We start from the raw sequence: 17435 nt of genomic DNA on the forward strand, positions 1-17435 counted from the left end.
AGCACTCGTATACACCTGCAATCACATGGAAGCAGATCTGTACTCTGCCTCTTGAACAAAACATCCATAACTGTGGTCTATTTCTGCTAATGATTTGTGTGCAGAGGCTGGGGGGGGGGGGATTTGCAGTACTGTCTGTGTGCCAAAATGGAGCAGATTCAGCTCATTTCAATATGTGTTCTTGACACGCGTGTCATATCGACAGTCTAGCAAATGTGTCCAAACAAAACTGGAATGCATCAGAAAAACTCTTTTTCTCTATTCTCTATCTGGCATTACTCTGATGCTGCTGTGCTTTAATCTTCCAGCTGTCTCTTTCACTGTCTCTGTTCTCCTTTCCCTCTTTCTCTGTCTCTTTGTATCTCGATTTGTGTGTATCTCCCTTTCTGCCATAACCTTATATATGTCAGACTGCATTTATCACCCTCTTTTCCCTCTCTCTCACACACACACGTTTCTGTCAGTTTTCTTTCCATTCCCTCTCCTCTGTCCCTCCATCTGGCTCTTCTGTAAAATAAAAGGTGAACGTAGCCTTTAGCAAGGCACTAGCACTTCAAAGACCTCTCATTTTCCCTCTCTCTTTTCATCACAGACAGGTTGAGTAGTGTTATAACCCCAAATAACCTTTTCACCACATGGCCCTTGTCTCTCTGTCTGATCTCTCATAGACACCTATTCTGGAGGATTTGATATCCATATATTTCAATTGAGTTTCTCTCTATAGCCCCAAATCACAACAAAGTCATCTCAAGGCATATACATGGTACACTCAAGACCTTACAGCATGATTTAGAAACCCAAAAGAACCCCTTTGAGCAAGCACTAGGCAACAGTGGGGAGGAAAAACTCTCTTTAATGGACTAAACCCCCAGCAGAAATGGACTCAGGGTGGGTGGTCATCTGCCCTGACCCTTTGGGGTGAGTAGAAAGTAGAAACAGAAAGGAAGAGCAAGCACAAGCTTGCAGACAAAACACTGGGCAGGTTATTAGGGCCAGTAACTGCACACTGGAAATATAGAACAGAGATATGGAGGACTGAGAGAAAGACGCACAAAGGGAGGTCCCCCAGCCAGATAAGCTTTATCAAAAAGGAAAGTTTTAAGTAGAGAGGGTGTCTGCCTCTAGAACCTGAGCTGGGAGCTGGTTCCACTGGAGAGGAGCTTGATAGCTAAAGACTGTGATTAATGTGATGATGCTGATGATTTCTGCACACATAATGTACTGTCCATGTGCTTAGTGAATAGTCAGTCACTCCTATAAACTCACAGGAAACCAGTCACTCCAGGCTACGTTTGGCATCATTTAGTTGAAATACTCACCAACACCTACTTTGAGAGACTACAGCAGATACAGCTATGGTATGCTGCAATGACCCTGACACAAGGAAATGCAGAGACGCATGCCTTGCGTGACAGATGCAGAGCAGTTTTGGCAGGTATTGCATGGTTGCCTCTTGGGACTGGCTCCAAATCAGCACATAGCTCACCAAACAACTCCAAACGTGGATTGCTGGACAGACATTTCTATTATTTTTTCTTAAGTCACTCCAAATATGTTAACACTAGCAGTAAAGATGCATTCTCAACACTTTATTCTCATATTTTCTATACCTCCTCCTCATTGAAACAATAGCAGCCATCTTTGCTGAAGCAGATTGCACCTTCTTCTAAATATTATTTCTTTTGCACTGTTTATGTATTTGCATTTTGTCCTTTCCTTCTCCTTCCCTGTATTTTGTGCACATATATTTGGATTCATATTTATGAATTCAATGGTGCAAAATTCACAGCACACGCAATTTTGCTCAGATCAGATTGTGCCATTTTTTGCAGGTGATATCAAGTTTGTACATTTCAAGCACACAAAGACAGACTTTAGTGAATTGGGCCCTATGCTATGGTACTATGATATCATTGTCCAACAAGTGATTGTGATTGATTATAATTGATTAATTTGTAGGAAGAATAACTTAATATTTTGTCCTTTTTATTTTATTGGGAACTGATAATGTCAGGGAAATATGACCTCTCTCTCTGATTTGGACCACAACCCAGCAGCCTTTTGTATTAGGATGACTTTAAAAAGCATCTTTGGGACATCCTGTTAGTCGTGAATTACAGTACAGTCTAGGAGTAGGGGTACGTGGATTCGAGGATCCTAATTTTAGCAATATTCCTCAGGTGAATAAACTCCTGCTGAACATGGTGATGGTTTAAACAAACTAATTGTTGAAATTATTCAGCAACCTCTATGGTGAAGAGACAGTTTAGGTAAAGCTGCAGTCTTGTAAATGAATCTAGGGATATTGTATGTGAGAATCTATCCAAACCAGTTACACAAAGAATCTGATTAATGTTTCTCATAATATTATTCGTAGGGAAACTCATGAAGACATTGCTGCTAAGAGTTAAGGTGATATGGGGCTGTGCAGAGCTGTGACTCTGAGGCAAGGTGAGCTGTGGCAACGGGTCTGAAAAGAAACCTGGGGTTGTTCTTTCACTCCTCTATTAATGATGAATGATGTGGTGGTCCTAGTGTTACAGAGGGGGTTTCTATATATTATTAAAATGTCTAGGCTAGGTTAGGCAAGATTTGTCTCAGTTTGTGGAATGTCACCTGCTTTCCAACTTTAGTGATGTACTCCCATTTTAAAGTGCTACAGAGCGCGCACACAGTGCATACAGTACAGGTATACGTAGAGTACACAGTACGTGGAGTGTGGGTAGGTAATTACATCACCATATGCTCCACACAGATCATCAGGAATGATTATTGTTATATTCTTAAACACAATCAATTTTGCTGGAGACGGAGCTGGTTTAACTGGTGCAACTGCTGATTTAATTGATGACAATCATTAAAAGGGTTTTATTCAACCAGCTTTTCTAAGCAGTTGTGGTGAAAACATCATCTTTACTTCCATCACATTAACTAACTATGCTTGCTGGGTGGTAATGATGTCACTTTCACTTACTCTAAGCTTGCTACCCACACACTTCTGTTCAGTTGTTCATTTGGACAGTAATTGGTATCTACAAGGCCAAGTACCACGGCCCCCCTGTGCTCTCTCCCACACATGTGCACATGAGCACACTACCATACTTACACAAAGGTGCAAAATGTCCTCAAGGTGCAAATGTTTCTCAGTCATGATATCACTGGAAATGCATGGTGGATTATTCAAAGTTGTGAAGCACACAGTTCTTAAAAGTTGAATTAGTTTGTTGCAGATTGTAGACTACCATACCCCCTAAACTTCTCCCCAAGCATGCCCTCAAGGCCTTGTTTAACGTTTCCACTACTCTACAGGACTTGCAGCTCGTTTTCCATGTGAAAAAAAAGTGCAGTGCCACTTCACAGCTTAGTGAGAGTGAGTTTTATTGTCAACCACCCACACCACAAAACCCACTCAAAACCAGGGGATAACATCATAGCATGATGCTAACTTACTGTTATTGAGATAATTCTTTGCTTTAGCAGTGAATACTATAAACTCAATAGTAAAAAGATTATGTTTGGGTTTCTTTTATATAAATAGCCAATTAGGGAATTGTTTTAATGCCTTACTGTCTAAATTACATTTAAAAAGCTGATGATGCAAAATTAGTTTTTATTAGTGTGTCTGTGTTGGCTTGAGACTGTAGCTACAGTGGAAAATGCAGGACGTTTACAGGATGAGGAATGAGTCTTGAGCAAGAACAGTTGATATTATGGAGAGAGCTGACCGGCCCACCACAGAGAAAGGAGAGCAAAGAGGTCTGTGGCAGCACAACACAAGACACTGGCTGGCATGTTGTGCTGGATTGTTGCCTGGAGGCAAGGAGCTACAGATTCCTTCACAGTCGAGTGTGCCAGCACCAGGATTTGGAAGTTGATACAAGCAGTCACGGACAGCTGGATGAATACGTTAACACTGTCTGTGAATGTTTGTGTGTGAGTGAGTGTGTGTCGTAACCCAACTGATCACTTTTACATGTTAAATATACATATATAGTATGTAAAAACGTGAGCAGCTGCTGTGGTAACGTGCAGAGGGTTGAAATACCTGAGCTCAGATCAAAATTATTTCAGATTTGTGTGTGTCCTAGTAATTATGAGAGACTTGAAGGTGGGTTCTGCCTTAAGCAATTAAAATGCTGTGTGAGGCAAGCAAAACATCAATTAGCTGGTCGCTCAGGTTTAGATATAGCCATGAAACATACAGCATGTTCATTCCCATTAAGAGGAATTAAACTGTGATCTCTTCATCTGCTTTCTCAGTGTATTTTCTGCTTAAATTATTCGATTAATTAATTTGGGTAATTACTCTAACCTTTTTATTCCATGCATGTCAAGTGTTTTCTATTATTTCACACTCTGTTCAGACCTCTGTCAGAGAGGGAGAAGGTGCTATCTTCTTTATCGATGTAACTATGATAGAAACCTGTGTCACCATGGAGTTCCCCACAGTATCCACGTAATTCATCTAGCTCTTTTAATGCCTTTACCTTCACCTTCTCCCACCTGCTGATTTGCATTTGTATGCATCTGCCACATCTATTTCAGACCTTTACCGTTTCTTTATTTTACCAGAAATATTTACTGCAGTTGATTAAATAAAAACTCTTCCCACCTCTCTATCCAGTCATCATTTACTGTCTCAGACACAACAAATGAATCACGGCAGTGGGCACTATATTGGTAAATGTTGTTAACACGGATGTTTTACCTTAACTATGTGGCCCTAATGTGTTATATTAGCATCATGTGGTCAAAACCTGATCATGGACAAGAGTTTTATTTTCCAGTTTCATTTTGGAGAACCTTAATGGGAGTTGTAGAAGCTGATAACACCTGATAGTCAATATCTTACTTTATGACAATAACAACTACGCATAGGTGCTAAACAAACACATAAAAACAGGACATATAAACAAATTAAAAACAGATATACCCTCCGTACCTCACATGCACACACACACAAACACCTGTGTGCCATTGAGTACTGAGACACCAAGTGGGAAAATATGGCATCTGCCGTGTACTCAGGCAATGAAAACAGAGACACACTGAGCCATTAGCAGTGAACAACAACCAATCCATTTTCTAAATATGATTAAAGCATTGACAAATGGGTCATTACCCTAGCTGACAAAGAGAATATGAAAAAGAAGCGAGAGAGTAAGACTGGGGGTAGGCAACAGTCTCTCGTTTGTATAGGATCTGTGTGCCTGTCTTTTTGAAAATGCCTTCCAATTGTTCACATTTGAATTTGTTAGAACGCTCGAAAGAAAAATGAAAATACAATAGAAATGCAGTAGAAAAGTGACAGAGGAGAGAGAGAAAGGGCATAGCTCAGTCCTAAGGAAGTAACAGCAGTAAAGTCCCCAGGGCTGTAAACAGAAGAGCTGTGGATTTTCCCAGAGGACAAAGGATGGAGGGAGAAATAACCAAAGGAAACAAGCAATGAAAGAGGAACTGTCACACTGTTATGCACTATGAGAGATGTTGGCATTTCACACCAAATCTTATCATTTGCTTTGATTCTTTGTGTATGATACAAACCTGTGACCCATAAAAAAAAGTCTTTACCCATTTCATAGCAGCTGCTAACATGAGCCTCTGATTATTTAGTGTGTCAAGGTGAATGGCAAGTGCACAGCTGAGAGAAAATACATGACCTAAAACCGTTGTGTGTGTCTATACATTATCGGTATCTGGAGAAAAGAAGATGGCAAAGACGGGCTGACAGCAGTGGGGCGAAAAATATATACAATTACATGAAGGCCATAGAGGTGATCTCCTAGTCATACTGTATGTGTTCAAAAGCTTCACTTTTTATCTTATATCTTGTGCACATCTTAAAAACAAATCACACCAGATGTGGTATTAAAGACAAATATGTAAAAAAAATGCACCCAAAGTCTAAAAGTACTTCTGCCTAGGTTTGAAAAGGCCAATAATAGGGAACAAATTACTAGACCAGAGGTAGTCGAGTCACTGTATGTGCTCCTCTGTCAAGGTCTAAACTATTACCCTTTAAAACTTTTTCAGTGCTTCCAACAAAATGTTTTCCCCACGTTATGCAGACATATTTTAAAGTTGTTAAAGGAAAACTCTTGATAAAAGTTTTCAGTGCTCTGTCCAGACTCCTTTCTTTATGTCCACTGCAAAACTGCATATTCTTCCTTTTAGTGACGAATGCGACCCTGTGTGCAGTGCATATCTTTGTGATAATATAAAGGATGAAAGTCATGATCTTAAAGGAATACATAACTAAAATAATTAGAAGTAACTTCTTACCTAATTTTGTGTAAATTAAAGTGTGTATTTGATTTCGGAAAGGCAGTTATTGTTTTACAACAAAATTTGATTTGATTCATTTAATAATTAATCACTTAAGCTTGTAAAGACCAAATAGTTGTAGGTTTATAAATATCACAGCATAACCAACACAGTCTGTGGGAAACTTTTGTGTTATTGTCGGTCGGTTTGTCTGATGCACCAGTTGCACATTTCGGTACAGAGGTTTTGTCTGATTTAACTTTTTAGCAGAGCAGGCGTTCTCGCCTTTGCTGCGTTTGTTGCAGGGCAAATAAATTCATGTTTGTGTGTCCACTCATCTTAGAACACTTTCATTATCAAACTTCACTGAATTTTGAACGAGCCTGCTGTCTCTCTCACTCGCTGTTATATACTTAGAATAGATTCTGGGGCAAGTGAAGTCTGTTTTTGTGTAGATATGCATTTTCCCTCACTGTACCTTAATCTGAAGAACAGATGGAAAAGCGAAAGGATGTGAACACAGCATGTCTTCAAATGGCATGTAAAGAGACACCTAAGAAAAACATGATCACAAACACTGATTAACAAAAATACATACATCTGAGCTCTTTTTGAACCTGCTGTTGGAAACTGTGCAGTGCCATGCTTTCAATTTTTATTGTGTCATATCAACAGTGGGAGAAAGTAGGTAACCTCACATAATCATATAGTCATTTGTTGTGGGTGATTGTGGAGAAGATGTTTAAGCAAATGATAAAGAGAAAGAGAGTATGGATGGGTAGTCAATAGAAAGGGTAGAGTGAAAGGGGTACGAGACGGAGAAGTGCATATGATACTGTTTAATTGGGTTTAACAAACGGTTGGCTTGATGGATGAATGGACAGATGGAGTTAAGGAGAAAAATGAACTAGCACTGAATGATGTATTACACGTGCACCAGTGTCAGATAATGGAGTATGAGGGAATCAGTTTGCGTCTAGATGAGTGGCAAAAGGTGAAGGAAGGAGAAATGAGCGAGGGGCGGAACAGAGACAAGAGGAAGGAGAGCAACGGGTGGAGAAAATGCATTTAACTGTCGTGTTCAACAACACTGGGAGCTTAAAACGCAGGAAATTATTGTTGACTCAAGTTGAATGGTGGAAAGATGTGATGGACAGAGGGGACACAGACGAAGAAGAAGAAGTAGAAAAATGAGTGGGGGTAAAAGAACGAGTCATTTAAGAAAAAAGAACGAGAGACAGACAAGTAGGAACAGTGGTGGGGTAAATGTTTCAAAGAAGAAGAGAAGAGCAGGGAGACAGGAAGCGATAGTGATGGCGACTAGCACAAGGGATAAGGGGCATTCATCTGGTGAGTGCGATAATGGTGTGTGCAGTAACGGGCTAAATATAGTGTTAAAGGATAGTGAATTGAGCTGCAGTTGAAAAGAAAATGAGGAGAGGAGGCGCAAATATAGTTAAGCAGAAGACAAAAAACGACTGGATGAAAAAGAAGATGTATACATCTCCAGGGCTCAAAGACTAGAGAGATAGCTAGGAATGGATGATGCTAAATGTGACAAGATGAAGCGACCAAAGGGGGTCTATTAAATGTTAATGGGAACAGGGTAGGGCGTGGGGGTGGGTGTACTGGAGGCAGGAATGAGAACAGATTGTGTTTGCAAGAAATCGTTGGTCTGGTATTTTCATGCCAGCAGTCAAAGAACTTACAGTGATAAATTTCTAGGGAAACACAGTCGAAAAGGGCATGTTATCTTTTGTCCTTCTACATCCCTGACCACATTAATTCAAGTGCTAATTCCCGCAAGGAGTGTATTTTGGTGGCAGCGCGCAAGCAGACACACACAGAAGCATGGAGCAGATCATAGTTTCAGCCTGCCAGCGGTGTGAGTAAGCATCTCTCTCTGCCACTCAGTGCTTAACCATGTATGACACAATGGCAGCAGCTTGGATCTGTGGAACAATACACAGACACAAGTAGGTCATTCACACACACACACACACACACAAACACACACCACTAGACATGAAGATCCACTCTTGGCTATGGCATTGCTGTGGACACTGGCCGCCTCTGTCAGTGAATTTCTGGTCAAACCAAACACTTTGGGCGGCAGCCGATTATTTGGTAGAGCAGTCATCCATGAACCCGAGGGGTCAGCGGTTCAATTCCCAGTTCCTCCTGGACACATGTCGAGTTATGCTTGGGCAAGACATTGAAACCCTGTAGAAGTGCCATCATTCATAATTTCTTCAAGGGGATCATCAAAATATGTCATTCTCATTCTAACAATTACATGCTCATGTTGCATCCAGGACGTGTTTTATGCACTGACCGTATTTACGGTCTTTAGTACAGAATATTTACAAAATATGTTGCATACTGTATGATCAGCAGCAGTTTTTGTCTTTGGCGTTGGTGTGAAGTCTCTGGTATAACAAAGAATACTGGTTCGAAATGGTGAGTCTGATGTGTGTAGAGGTGTGTGGTTATTTTCTGTATATATACTCTGTATATGTAATACTGTCCATGAGTGGCCATTCCCTATCAGTCTATCTTCTCACACACCACCACAAAATCAAGGAGATATTTACCATGCACTCACTGTGCTGCTTAGGTTGTGAGGTACTGTATAGCGCACATAAAGCAGAACTTCAATTTGCTGTAAGCACAAAACTGTGCTTTCAGCCTTTGCTGAGAAGAAATGGCCTCTTGTCCCACATGAGAATGCATGTGGGACATATATATTACAATATCCTTCTCCTGTTGCTGTGTGCTGCATGAGTGAAAGAGTAACCTCAGATCATTTGTGGGGTTCAGTGGGGAAAACGGCTTAAGATAGCTTTGGATAACAGATACCCTAGTAATATAATCAGGGTTCTGCTTTATTGTTAATCATTAATTGTTAATGTTGATTTTAAAAGCATCTAAACGCTGCTGCTTTAGAAACAGATGTGTTTGTTCAACAACTCATTTTAAACTGCTCTAAAATGGATCTTGTTCAGCAGGTTTCTCATATAACAGAACACTGAGCCATTTTTTTCTGTCAGGGTGGCAGCAGTATGATACCAAACTTAAAATATCCAACTTACTCTAGAAACGTTGTACAGTTACAGGTATGCAGGCCACTTTATTGGTTTTCTTGCTTCCTAGCGTACCTTCTCTCTTTCCTTTCATTTCCATCGTTACTCACTGGGCCACAGAAACTGGAGGACCATGTATGAGTGTGATAAAATGTGTATGCTGTCTATGTGGCATGGTGGGAGGAGAGCTGCTTGGAGAGGCACAGATAGAGAAGAGTCTGTCACACCTGGGTGCAAGTGAAGTAGTTCCAGTTCGTTTATTCTGACAGATCGACAAGCTGGAGACGGGGCTCAATGAGATGTTGACTTAAAGGCAACGCGTGTACAGGACAATACACACTGACATGCCGAACATTCATCAAAAATGTCACACAATCTCAATACGTGTGTGAGTTAGCAGTTTGATATTCTTTAAATGTATGAAAAATCTTTAGAAGGAATTGATTGAGCTCCTTTTACAATCTCACGAGAACAACCAAGCATTTTATTTTGAAAAACTAAGTCTGGTGTAGAGATAGATACAAATATGAGGACACCCCAGCAAAATACAGCAAATTAATAAATAAGCACAGTTGATGAACTGGCACGATGAATGTGTTCCACAGTAATCCCTGTGGCTGGCAGTGTGACACTAGTCCTTTATAACAATCTAACTATAACAAACTAGAATTAGGGTGCCCACTCCAACAAGGTTAATTACCACACTGTCACAATGGCATGCTATCAATGGTGTGATCTGCAAATGCATCGCTGCTCCCTGGCAACATGCCGCCTTGGGCTGCTGCCCATGTTGCCCGTACCTAAATCTGCTCCTTATCATCACTGTATTACTGCTTTAGAGGTCTTAGCTGCTTCAGTGAGATTGATCCAACAATGATTTATCATGCGTCAGTGTAGTGTGTTCATTTACACAGGGTTGTATGTGTGTAGGTTGGTGATGATGATGATGGTGGTGGTGTGTGTGTGTGTGTGTGTTTGCTTTAGTGGGTGGTTATGGGTTGGGATGGTAAGTTAAGTATTCTGGCAATATTAACCTGTTTTCACTCTATACTTAAAAAATCAGTTTTTGTGCTCGATCGACATCAACATGGATGTCACTGTTCAGAACTGGACTTCATAAAGTGGAGGGAAATAACATCGTCTGTCTGTTGAATGAGCTTAACATTCAACTTATACTTAGACAGGATTATTTCTCATAAAGCTTTTATAACATAAGCATGTTGCAGTTTTGTGAGGTACTGCCAAACATTTTAGAGTGATTACACACAGTGATCACTGCAGCCCACTGTACAACACTGTACTCCCCTTCATCGGTCGCCTACTTCACACTGATATAAAATTGGGCTGGGTTAACGCAACAGGCTCTTTAAGTCATTAGCAAAGAGTATTAATGAGCCTAGTGCTTAGAAGTCCCCTGCAGACCAAAGACTGTGTGATGTAGAGGGGATGAGGGCACTAATTCTCCAAAGTGCCCTAATAAGTAGAGGATTAGAAAAGCGTTCCATTAGCCAAAGCCTTGATGATGCTAAGCTAATGCATAGCTAGACTAAAGCAAGGCCCTAAAGCGTTATTTGGCATGACCACTAATAGGCTTGGTGAATCTGGATAGTCTAGCTATATACTACATGGATGGCTTATTGCGTTTAAATATACATATTAAAGAACATTTACATACAGAAAAATGCACACACACAGAAAAAAAAAACAAACAAACATGTATGCTTAATTTATGCTTAACCAAATCAACAGGTACACCCTCACACACACACCCACAGGCACACATATAGTATGCTCAAACACTAAGGTGATAGTAAGTAGAAAATGAATCCCGAGCTTATTGACTTTAAGAATAATAGCCATGACTAAGCAGTAAGCTACGACTTAGTGAAGTTTAATCATATATTGTTACACTTTAATTAATTCCTCAAAATGTGGACTTGCAGAATGAACAGCGAGATTGAAGCTGCTTTGGCTTCTACTCATTACTCAGCTACATCAATGCATGAGGAAATGGTTGCCTGAAACGACCCTTTAGTAATCACTTAAAAGTCAAAACCATCCCCAATGGTCTATTGCCAGTTAATTACAAAAGAGGATTTGTGTTTATACACAATAGCTATGTATCTAAAGCCGTCAAATCAGATTTATACCATTGAACTTCTGTATACAAGAGTGACATAAACAGTTTGCCTTATAGACTGTGACTTCTATGAGGGCACAGGCTGCAGAACGTTACTAAACCCTTTTTTTCTTTACTCTGCTGTTTGACTGTTCAATACAATTATAGTTTCTCTTGAAATTAGTCTAGGATGACGCATACTACTCAAATTAAATCACTAATACTTTATGTGTGTCATTATTAACACACTATTTCCTCACTATTTGAGAATGTATCCTCAGAAACCACCTACTACTTACTCCATAGGTTATTTCTATGCAAAACTGACACTGGGTGCATAATCATATTATGTGCTTACTGTGAGCTGTAAGTGTAGCTCTAATGTTGTCTTTACACACACATGCAAACATAGAAACAGTGTTTTATTATGTGTTTCTTAGCACCATTAATCTGTCTCCTCATTTTTCTTAGAAACTTTCCTTCTCTAGCTTTATTTGCAGTGTCAACAGATTAGTTTGTGTGGCATTATAAAGGCTGACTGTGTATGTGTGTGTTTTAGATAATGCCTTCTTGCCATTATACAATGCCATTGCACCATTTGTGTGGTTGTCTGTGGGTGCTTGTATTCGCCTTACTGTCTTTAAACTTTTTTCACCCCTTTTTCTTTTACCCAGTGACAGGGTTTTAGTCGGCTATACGAGAAATAAACACCTGAGTCAAGTGATTAGCACACAGTGAAGGGTGCAGTGAGGAGCAGCATCGAAGCAAAAATGAGGGATGAAGTGAGGATCAGGATGGATGAGGGGATAAAAAAGGGAAGAAGGATGTATTGGCAAAATATTGGTGGTCGTGTGGATAAAAGTGTGGAAAGAGTTGACTGTTGGAGGCAAGTAGTGCGCAAAAAGAAAATAAAGAGGCAATGAATAAAAAAATTGATGTGGTGAGGGAATGAAAGGGGGTAGATGGATGTTTATGTTGCCATGAGGGTAAACAAGGGATCAGGGAGGAAACGACTGGTGATTAAAGATGGTGAAAAAGATTGGTGGGTGGAATGGGAAAGGTGCTGAAGTGGGGATGCTACTGAAAGGAGGTGGAAGGGGAAGGCAGATGACGCCAAACCGAGGACAGAGAACAACATTCTGTGGTGCTGCAAGGCAACTAAAATGAAAATCACTGCAAGACTGCAGCTCTGAAATGATTGGGACTGAAAGGTAAGCACTCAGAGGGGCTGTTTTGGACAAGAAGGGAGATAACAGGGGAGTGGGTTGAGAGGGTAGGAGGTAGAGGTGTTTTTGACAGCACTAGAGGCCTAGGAAGTATGAAAAGTGGAAGGGAGGAAAAGGAGGTGAAATAAGCAGCGATAGTGTCTCAGAGTTGAGGAATATTTAAGATGCTGCTTGTGGATAGTGTCTCTGGAAAAACTTGATATTTTCCAACATGGATTGGATGCACTTTTTGTAGAAGCATACTTTGATCATCTGCTATACTAGACTGCTTTATACAGTATTGTGTTACTGCTCATGAAGTAGCCTGGAGGTCAATCAATAATGTGGACATTGACATGACCATGTTACAATCCGGGATTAAAGCTTGACTTAACTTTGACTGACTAGCTAAAATTGTGCTTGCTGTCAGCTATTTCTTTTGTCAATACGGACTATTGGAAATAGAGGTTACAGGGTGAATGGAAACAAGTGAAAGCATCACTCACTCTGCTCCGACTGGTTTTCAGTAACATTAGATGGAAAAGGAAGACAAGGAATGATCTGTACCATGTTCAGTCACAATCAAATCATAAACGTCTCGTGTTTGTCTGTCAAGATATATTGTGTATTGTGTTATTCTGACTCATGCTCTAGTTCTCTAAAAAGATGGCACATACATTCCTCTTGAGTTTTATCTTCACCATGCCACCATTCATTGATAATACTCGTGTATATTTTGTTATAGTGGATTTTTATACGTACAGTAGCACACAGTGTGTTCTGCTCTGCCGCCAAATATCTTTATCTGCATACATCTGAATCCAGGTTTGTTCATCTTAGTTTCCCTCTGGTACCACAGAGCAGGTTGTATATGTATGAGTGTGTATGAGTTGGGGTTCTTTAAATAACTGTGTAACACAATGTGGAAAAAGAAAACAGCTAACAAAATGTACCTTTATCTTTTAGTGAGTGCTGCGGTGTGATGACCTGTAGAAAATAAATTAATTGCTTTGGTGCACAAATAATTATGAGGAGGAAAAATGTGACTTGGATTTTACTCACAGTTGTAACTGTGATTCTTGGCGCAAAATGAGAAGTAGAATCATTTTTATTTGTATAATTTGAAAAATAACACACTCCCTACTCTGTTTTCCTCCTCTTCTCTGTCCAGCATGTGAGCTGATGAACCGCGGTATCCTGGCTCTGGTCAGTTCGATTGGCTGCATGTCGGCGGGCAGCCTTCAGACTCTGGCCGATGCCATGCACATCCCCCACCTCTTTATTCAGCGCTCCCCAGCGGGAACACCCCGCTCTGCCTGTCCGCCCACCAGTCGCGCCGCTGGAACAGATGACTACACCCTAATGGTCCGCCCACCTGTCTATCTCAATGAGGTCATCATGCAAGTGGTGTCTGAGTACAGCTGGCAGAAGTTCATCGTCTTCTATGATTCAGATTTTGGTAAGGCAACGTTCATCTGAGCTCCAATGGAAATGGTGTTTGTGTGAATTTTGGTTTGGGCATCAGAGAAACTGACTGAGCGACATTCCCCTCCAAGAGTATTGGATAAGTGAGGCCAGTTATTTTTGCTGTAGACTGACAACATTTGGATCAAAAGACCAACATGAGACAAACAATCAAAATTTCAACTTTTATTTCCAGTTGTTTACGTCTGGATCCGATACGTAACTTTTTAAAATCCCATCCATTTTTCATGTGTATGTGTATGCAGATTCACAGAATATGTTCTTCTGAAATGTTGTTATCCAAGTAAAAACATCTCCCCTTTAGCATATATATATATATGCTGTCTCATTTTACCCTTCTTCTCTCCCTCTCCATGTCTTCACCTCTCTCTTTCTCAGGCCATTAACTTTAACATTAGACTTAAAATATACTATGTCCCCTTCATAAAGTTTCTTCAGTCTCTTAGCATCTCTTTACATAAAATGGTATTTTGCTGTTTTTTTGTGCATGCAGGTATCTTTCTGACCCCCAACTTTTCTTATTGCTGTGCTAGAAGATAATGCCATCATACCTTACTCAGCTGTCCCTCTTTTCGTAGGTGAGGTCTCAAACTTAATCAAATCTCACATGAAGTACGTCCTATCAGTTTACGCAATAATACTGATAAGAGCCTGTATTGCTCTGGTTTGTACTTGTACTTATTTTCCCTGGTGGCCCTGCTCTATGTTCTTTGTTGTGGTGCTTTTATGTGTAAAGGTTATTTAACTCATAGTAATATTGAGGAAAACACCTATGTTGCACTGCTCCCCCAGCATATGGAAGACGCCATCTGTGACATCACATAATGGCATGTACACCGAAGTATAGCATACCTACAGAATTATAATAGCTTTCTGTATTAGGTTTTCAGTGTTGATTTATTCTTTATAGCCACCATGAAGCTCAGTTTCACTCACTGCAGTTAATTAACACAATTAGTGTGTTGTATGCATCGATCTGCAATGTGATTTCTGCAGTGGAATTATTTTACAATGCATTCTGCAGGATCAAACTCAATCTTCCAAGGCATTAGAGCATTTTATCAGTATATTGAATATGTCATATCAAAGTATGTTCTAACAAGTGAGCACCACCAAGCTGTTTATATTGAATACTGGTTCATTGTTGAATAATGGCTCTTGTGGAAACACTAATCCCACACCTCAGACGTCAGTGCAGTAAATACCGTGATTAATTCTGTTCTGAGCAACATTTGAAAAAGAGAACTTTTCATCCAGTTTGTGCATGAATACATAGTAGGATTAGTGCATGCGCTCGATTACAAGTTCATTTGAATAGTTATGTGCAGGATTGGGTTGGTCGAGGCCTTTTTCACTGCATGGAAATCTGCAGGAATTGATGCAGTTCTGCTAATTTTTTTCTTCTGCACCAAGGTTCTGCATTACTGTGAAAGCCCCCTTTCCACAACTTGAGGTCAACTTCTTTTAAGCTGCATGCAAATTAGCAACAAATATATTCATTCCTGCTGGGTAAAGGCTTTCACTCTAACCTTAGCCTAACCCCAATCAAGGCTGAAAGTATGAACACGATTTTATTCCTTAGCTTGACAACCTTCAATCAAACGGATTAAATCAAAAATTTGAAATTTGTCTCTACATCTATAGTTCCCTTCACACATAATATCCACACCCTACAACTCAAACACACGCATGCGCGTGCATGCACACAAACACAGACACTCGTATCCCCGTTTAAATCCCTCTATCCCCTCTGTGACCGCTGATTCAGCCCATGGGTCCTCTGGGTTTTGGCAGTGCCATTCTCTCAGCCACAGAAGCCTCTTTAAAGATATCACCATTGTTCCCTAATGGTTTCACCCCATGTTCAAGGAGAGAAAGGAGAGGAAGGATTGCAAGAAGAGAAAGAGCAAGAAACCGAAGTAGAGACAGAGACAGAGATGGCCTTTTAAGATGATAGCAATTCTCCCAAAAGGCTTCATCTCTCTACAAGGAAACTTCTTTAGAGAACAGACAGTCAAGTGTGTCCTCTCAAATGAAGCTACGGTGCAACTGTTCCAGTCTCTATTTTCAGCTCTACTGGTGTGTTCCAGACACTGAGAACACATGTTTTCTCTCCATTATCAGTGTTTCATAGTTTATCTGTCTCTCTCTCCTGTCTTTTTCTGACTCCTACTCTGTCATTACTTCTTTTTAGTCTTTCCTCATGTGCCTTGTATTTACACGGTAAACTTGATGAACTACTGTGTATTGAAAATGTCAGTGACAATTTGCTGTTGCCTCTTGAGTGACCTTGTCCATCATCCAGTCAGAACTTCAGCCTTGATGAGCAAATGAGGGGAGTACCACTTAGTGATAATAACACTGCTGACATTAAAACCATTTGTTTTGTTTTGCTTTCAGCCAATGACAAGAGGGGCTGAGGTACAATCGTAAAAGGTTATAGCCGTACAGAAAAAAAAAAGAAAAAATTTTAAAAGTGCACTGCTTGTTAGGCTGCCGGTTGTTTATTGTGGCAAAACAATAAAAGTGCAGACATTCTGAGCGCACACACTTTGTTTAATGAAGGTGAAATGATCAGAAAACCTTAAACATTATTCGAGATGAGAATTTTACACTTCTACTATTATGACTATTATGTGTCTATGTATAGATTAGCTTGATTCAAGGGTGCAAAAGCTGTTCACCGTACAATGAGAGAAGCCTCATTGTCATACAATGGCTATGGTGATCAGAGGGACATAATGCTGTCTGTTGTTCATTACCTGCACATTGAGTTGCCTTTTTTTATAGAGTCCATAGTTATAAATAATTTAGGAGACGTTTATAAAAAATAAATACAGAAATCAAAAGTGCAAGCTGGTGCCCATCCTAAGAGAGTATCCATTTATACAGTACCACTCAGTTTGTCATAATGCAGTTCATAAATTCTGCAGTGTCCTGAGTATGTGTCATGTGCTAATAGTGTTGTGGGTTGGAGTTCAAGTTATAACTCACATCCACGGTCATTAAACATGTTTCTGTCGTCTTGCACTATGCTGTCTAATGAAGCATGTTAATAGTTTTAAAACTAAAGTTTCTCCCTCTTAAAATGTGCTCATTAGTGAGGGTCAAATGAGAAAAATGAAATGAAAACTCCTGTTTTTATTGTTTTTGTTTGTTTGTTTGTTTTTTCTGATATTATGGATTCATACAAAGACAAGATTTGTATTTCAGATTTTGTCTACTGATGTTACCCTGAAGAATATCACCTTACTTAATTGAATCTGCACATTTCTAAAG

The 17435-nt window shown here is 40.0% G+C and overlaps 1 protein-coding gene across 1 annotated transcript in view; it reads left to right on the forward strand.

Annotated features, from left to right (window-relative positions):
* Positions 1–17435, forward strand: part of grid2 (glutamate receptor, ionotropic, delta 2) — a 394704-nt gene that overhangs the window by 206714 nt on the left and 170555 nt on the right. Inside the window, exon 3 of the mRNA XM_026343567.1 lies at positions 13843–14130. Within this exon, the coding sequence (XP_026199352.1) occupies positions 13843–14130 (288 nt within the window). The remainder of the gene's footprint in view (positions 1–13842; positions 14131–17435) is intronic.

The sequence above is a fragment of the Anabas testudineus genome, chromosome 9 (assembly GCF_900324465.2).
Source record: "Anabas testudineus chromosome 9, fAnaTes1.2, whole genome shotgun sequence".
Lineage (NCBI taxonomy): Eukaryota > Metazoa > Chordata > Actinopteri > Anabantiformes > Anabantidae > Anabas > Anabas testudineus.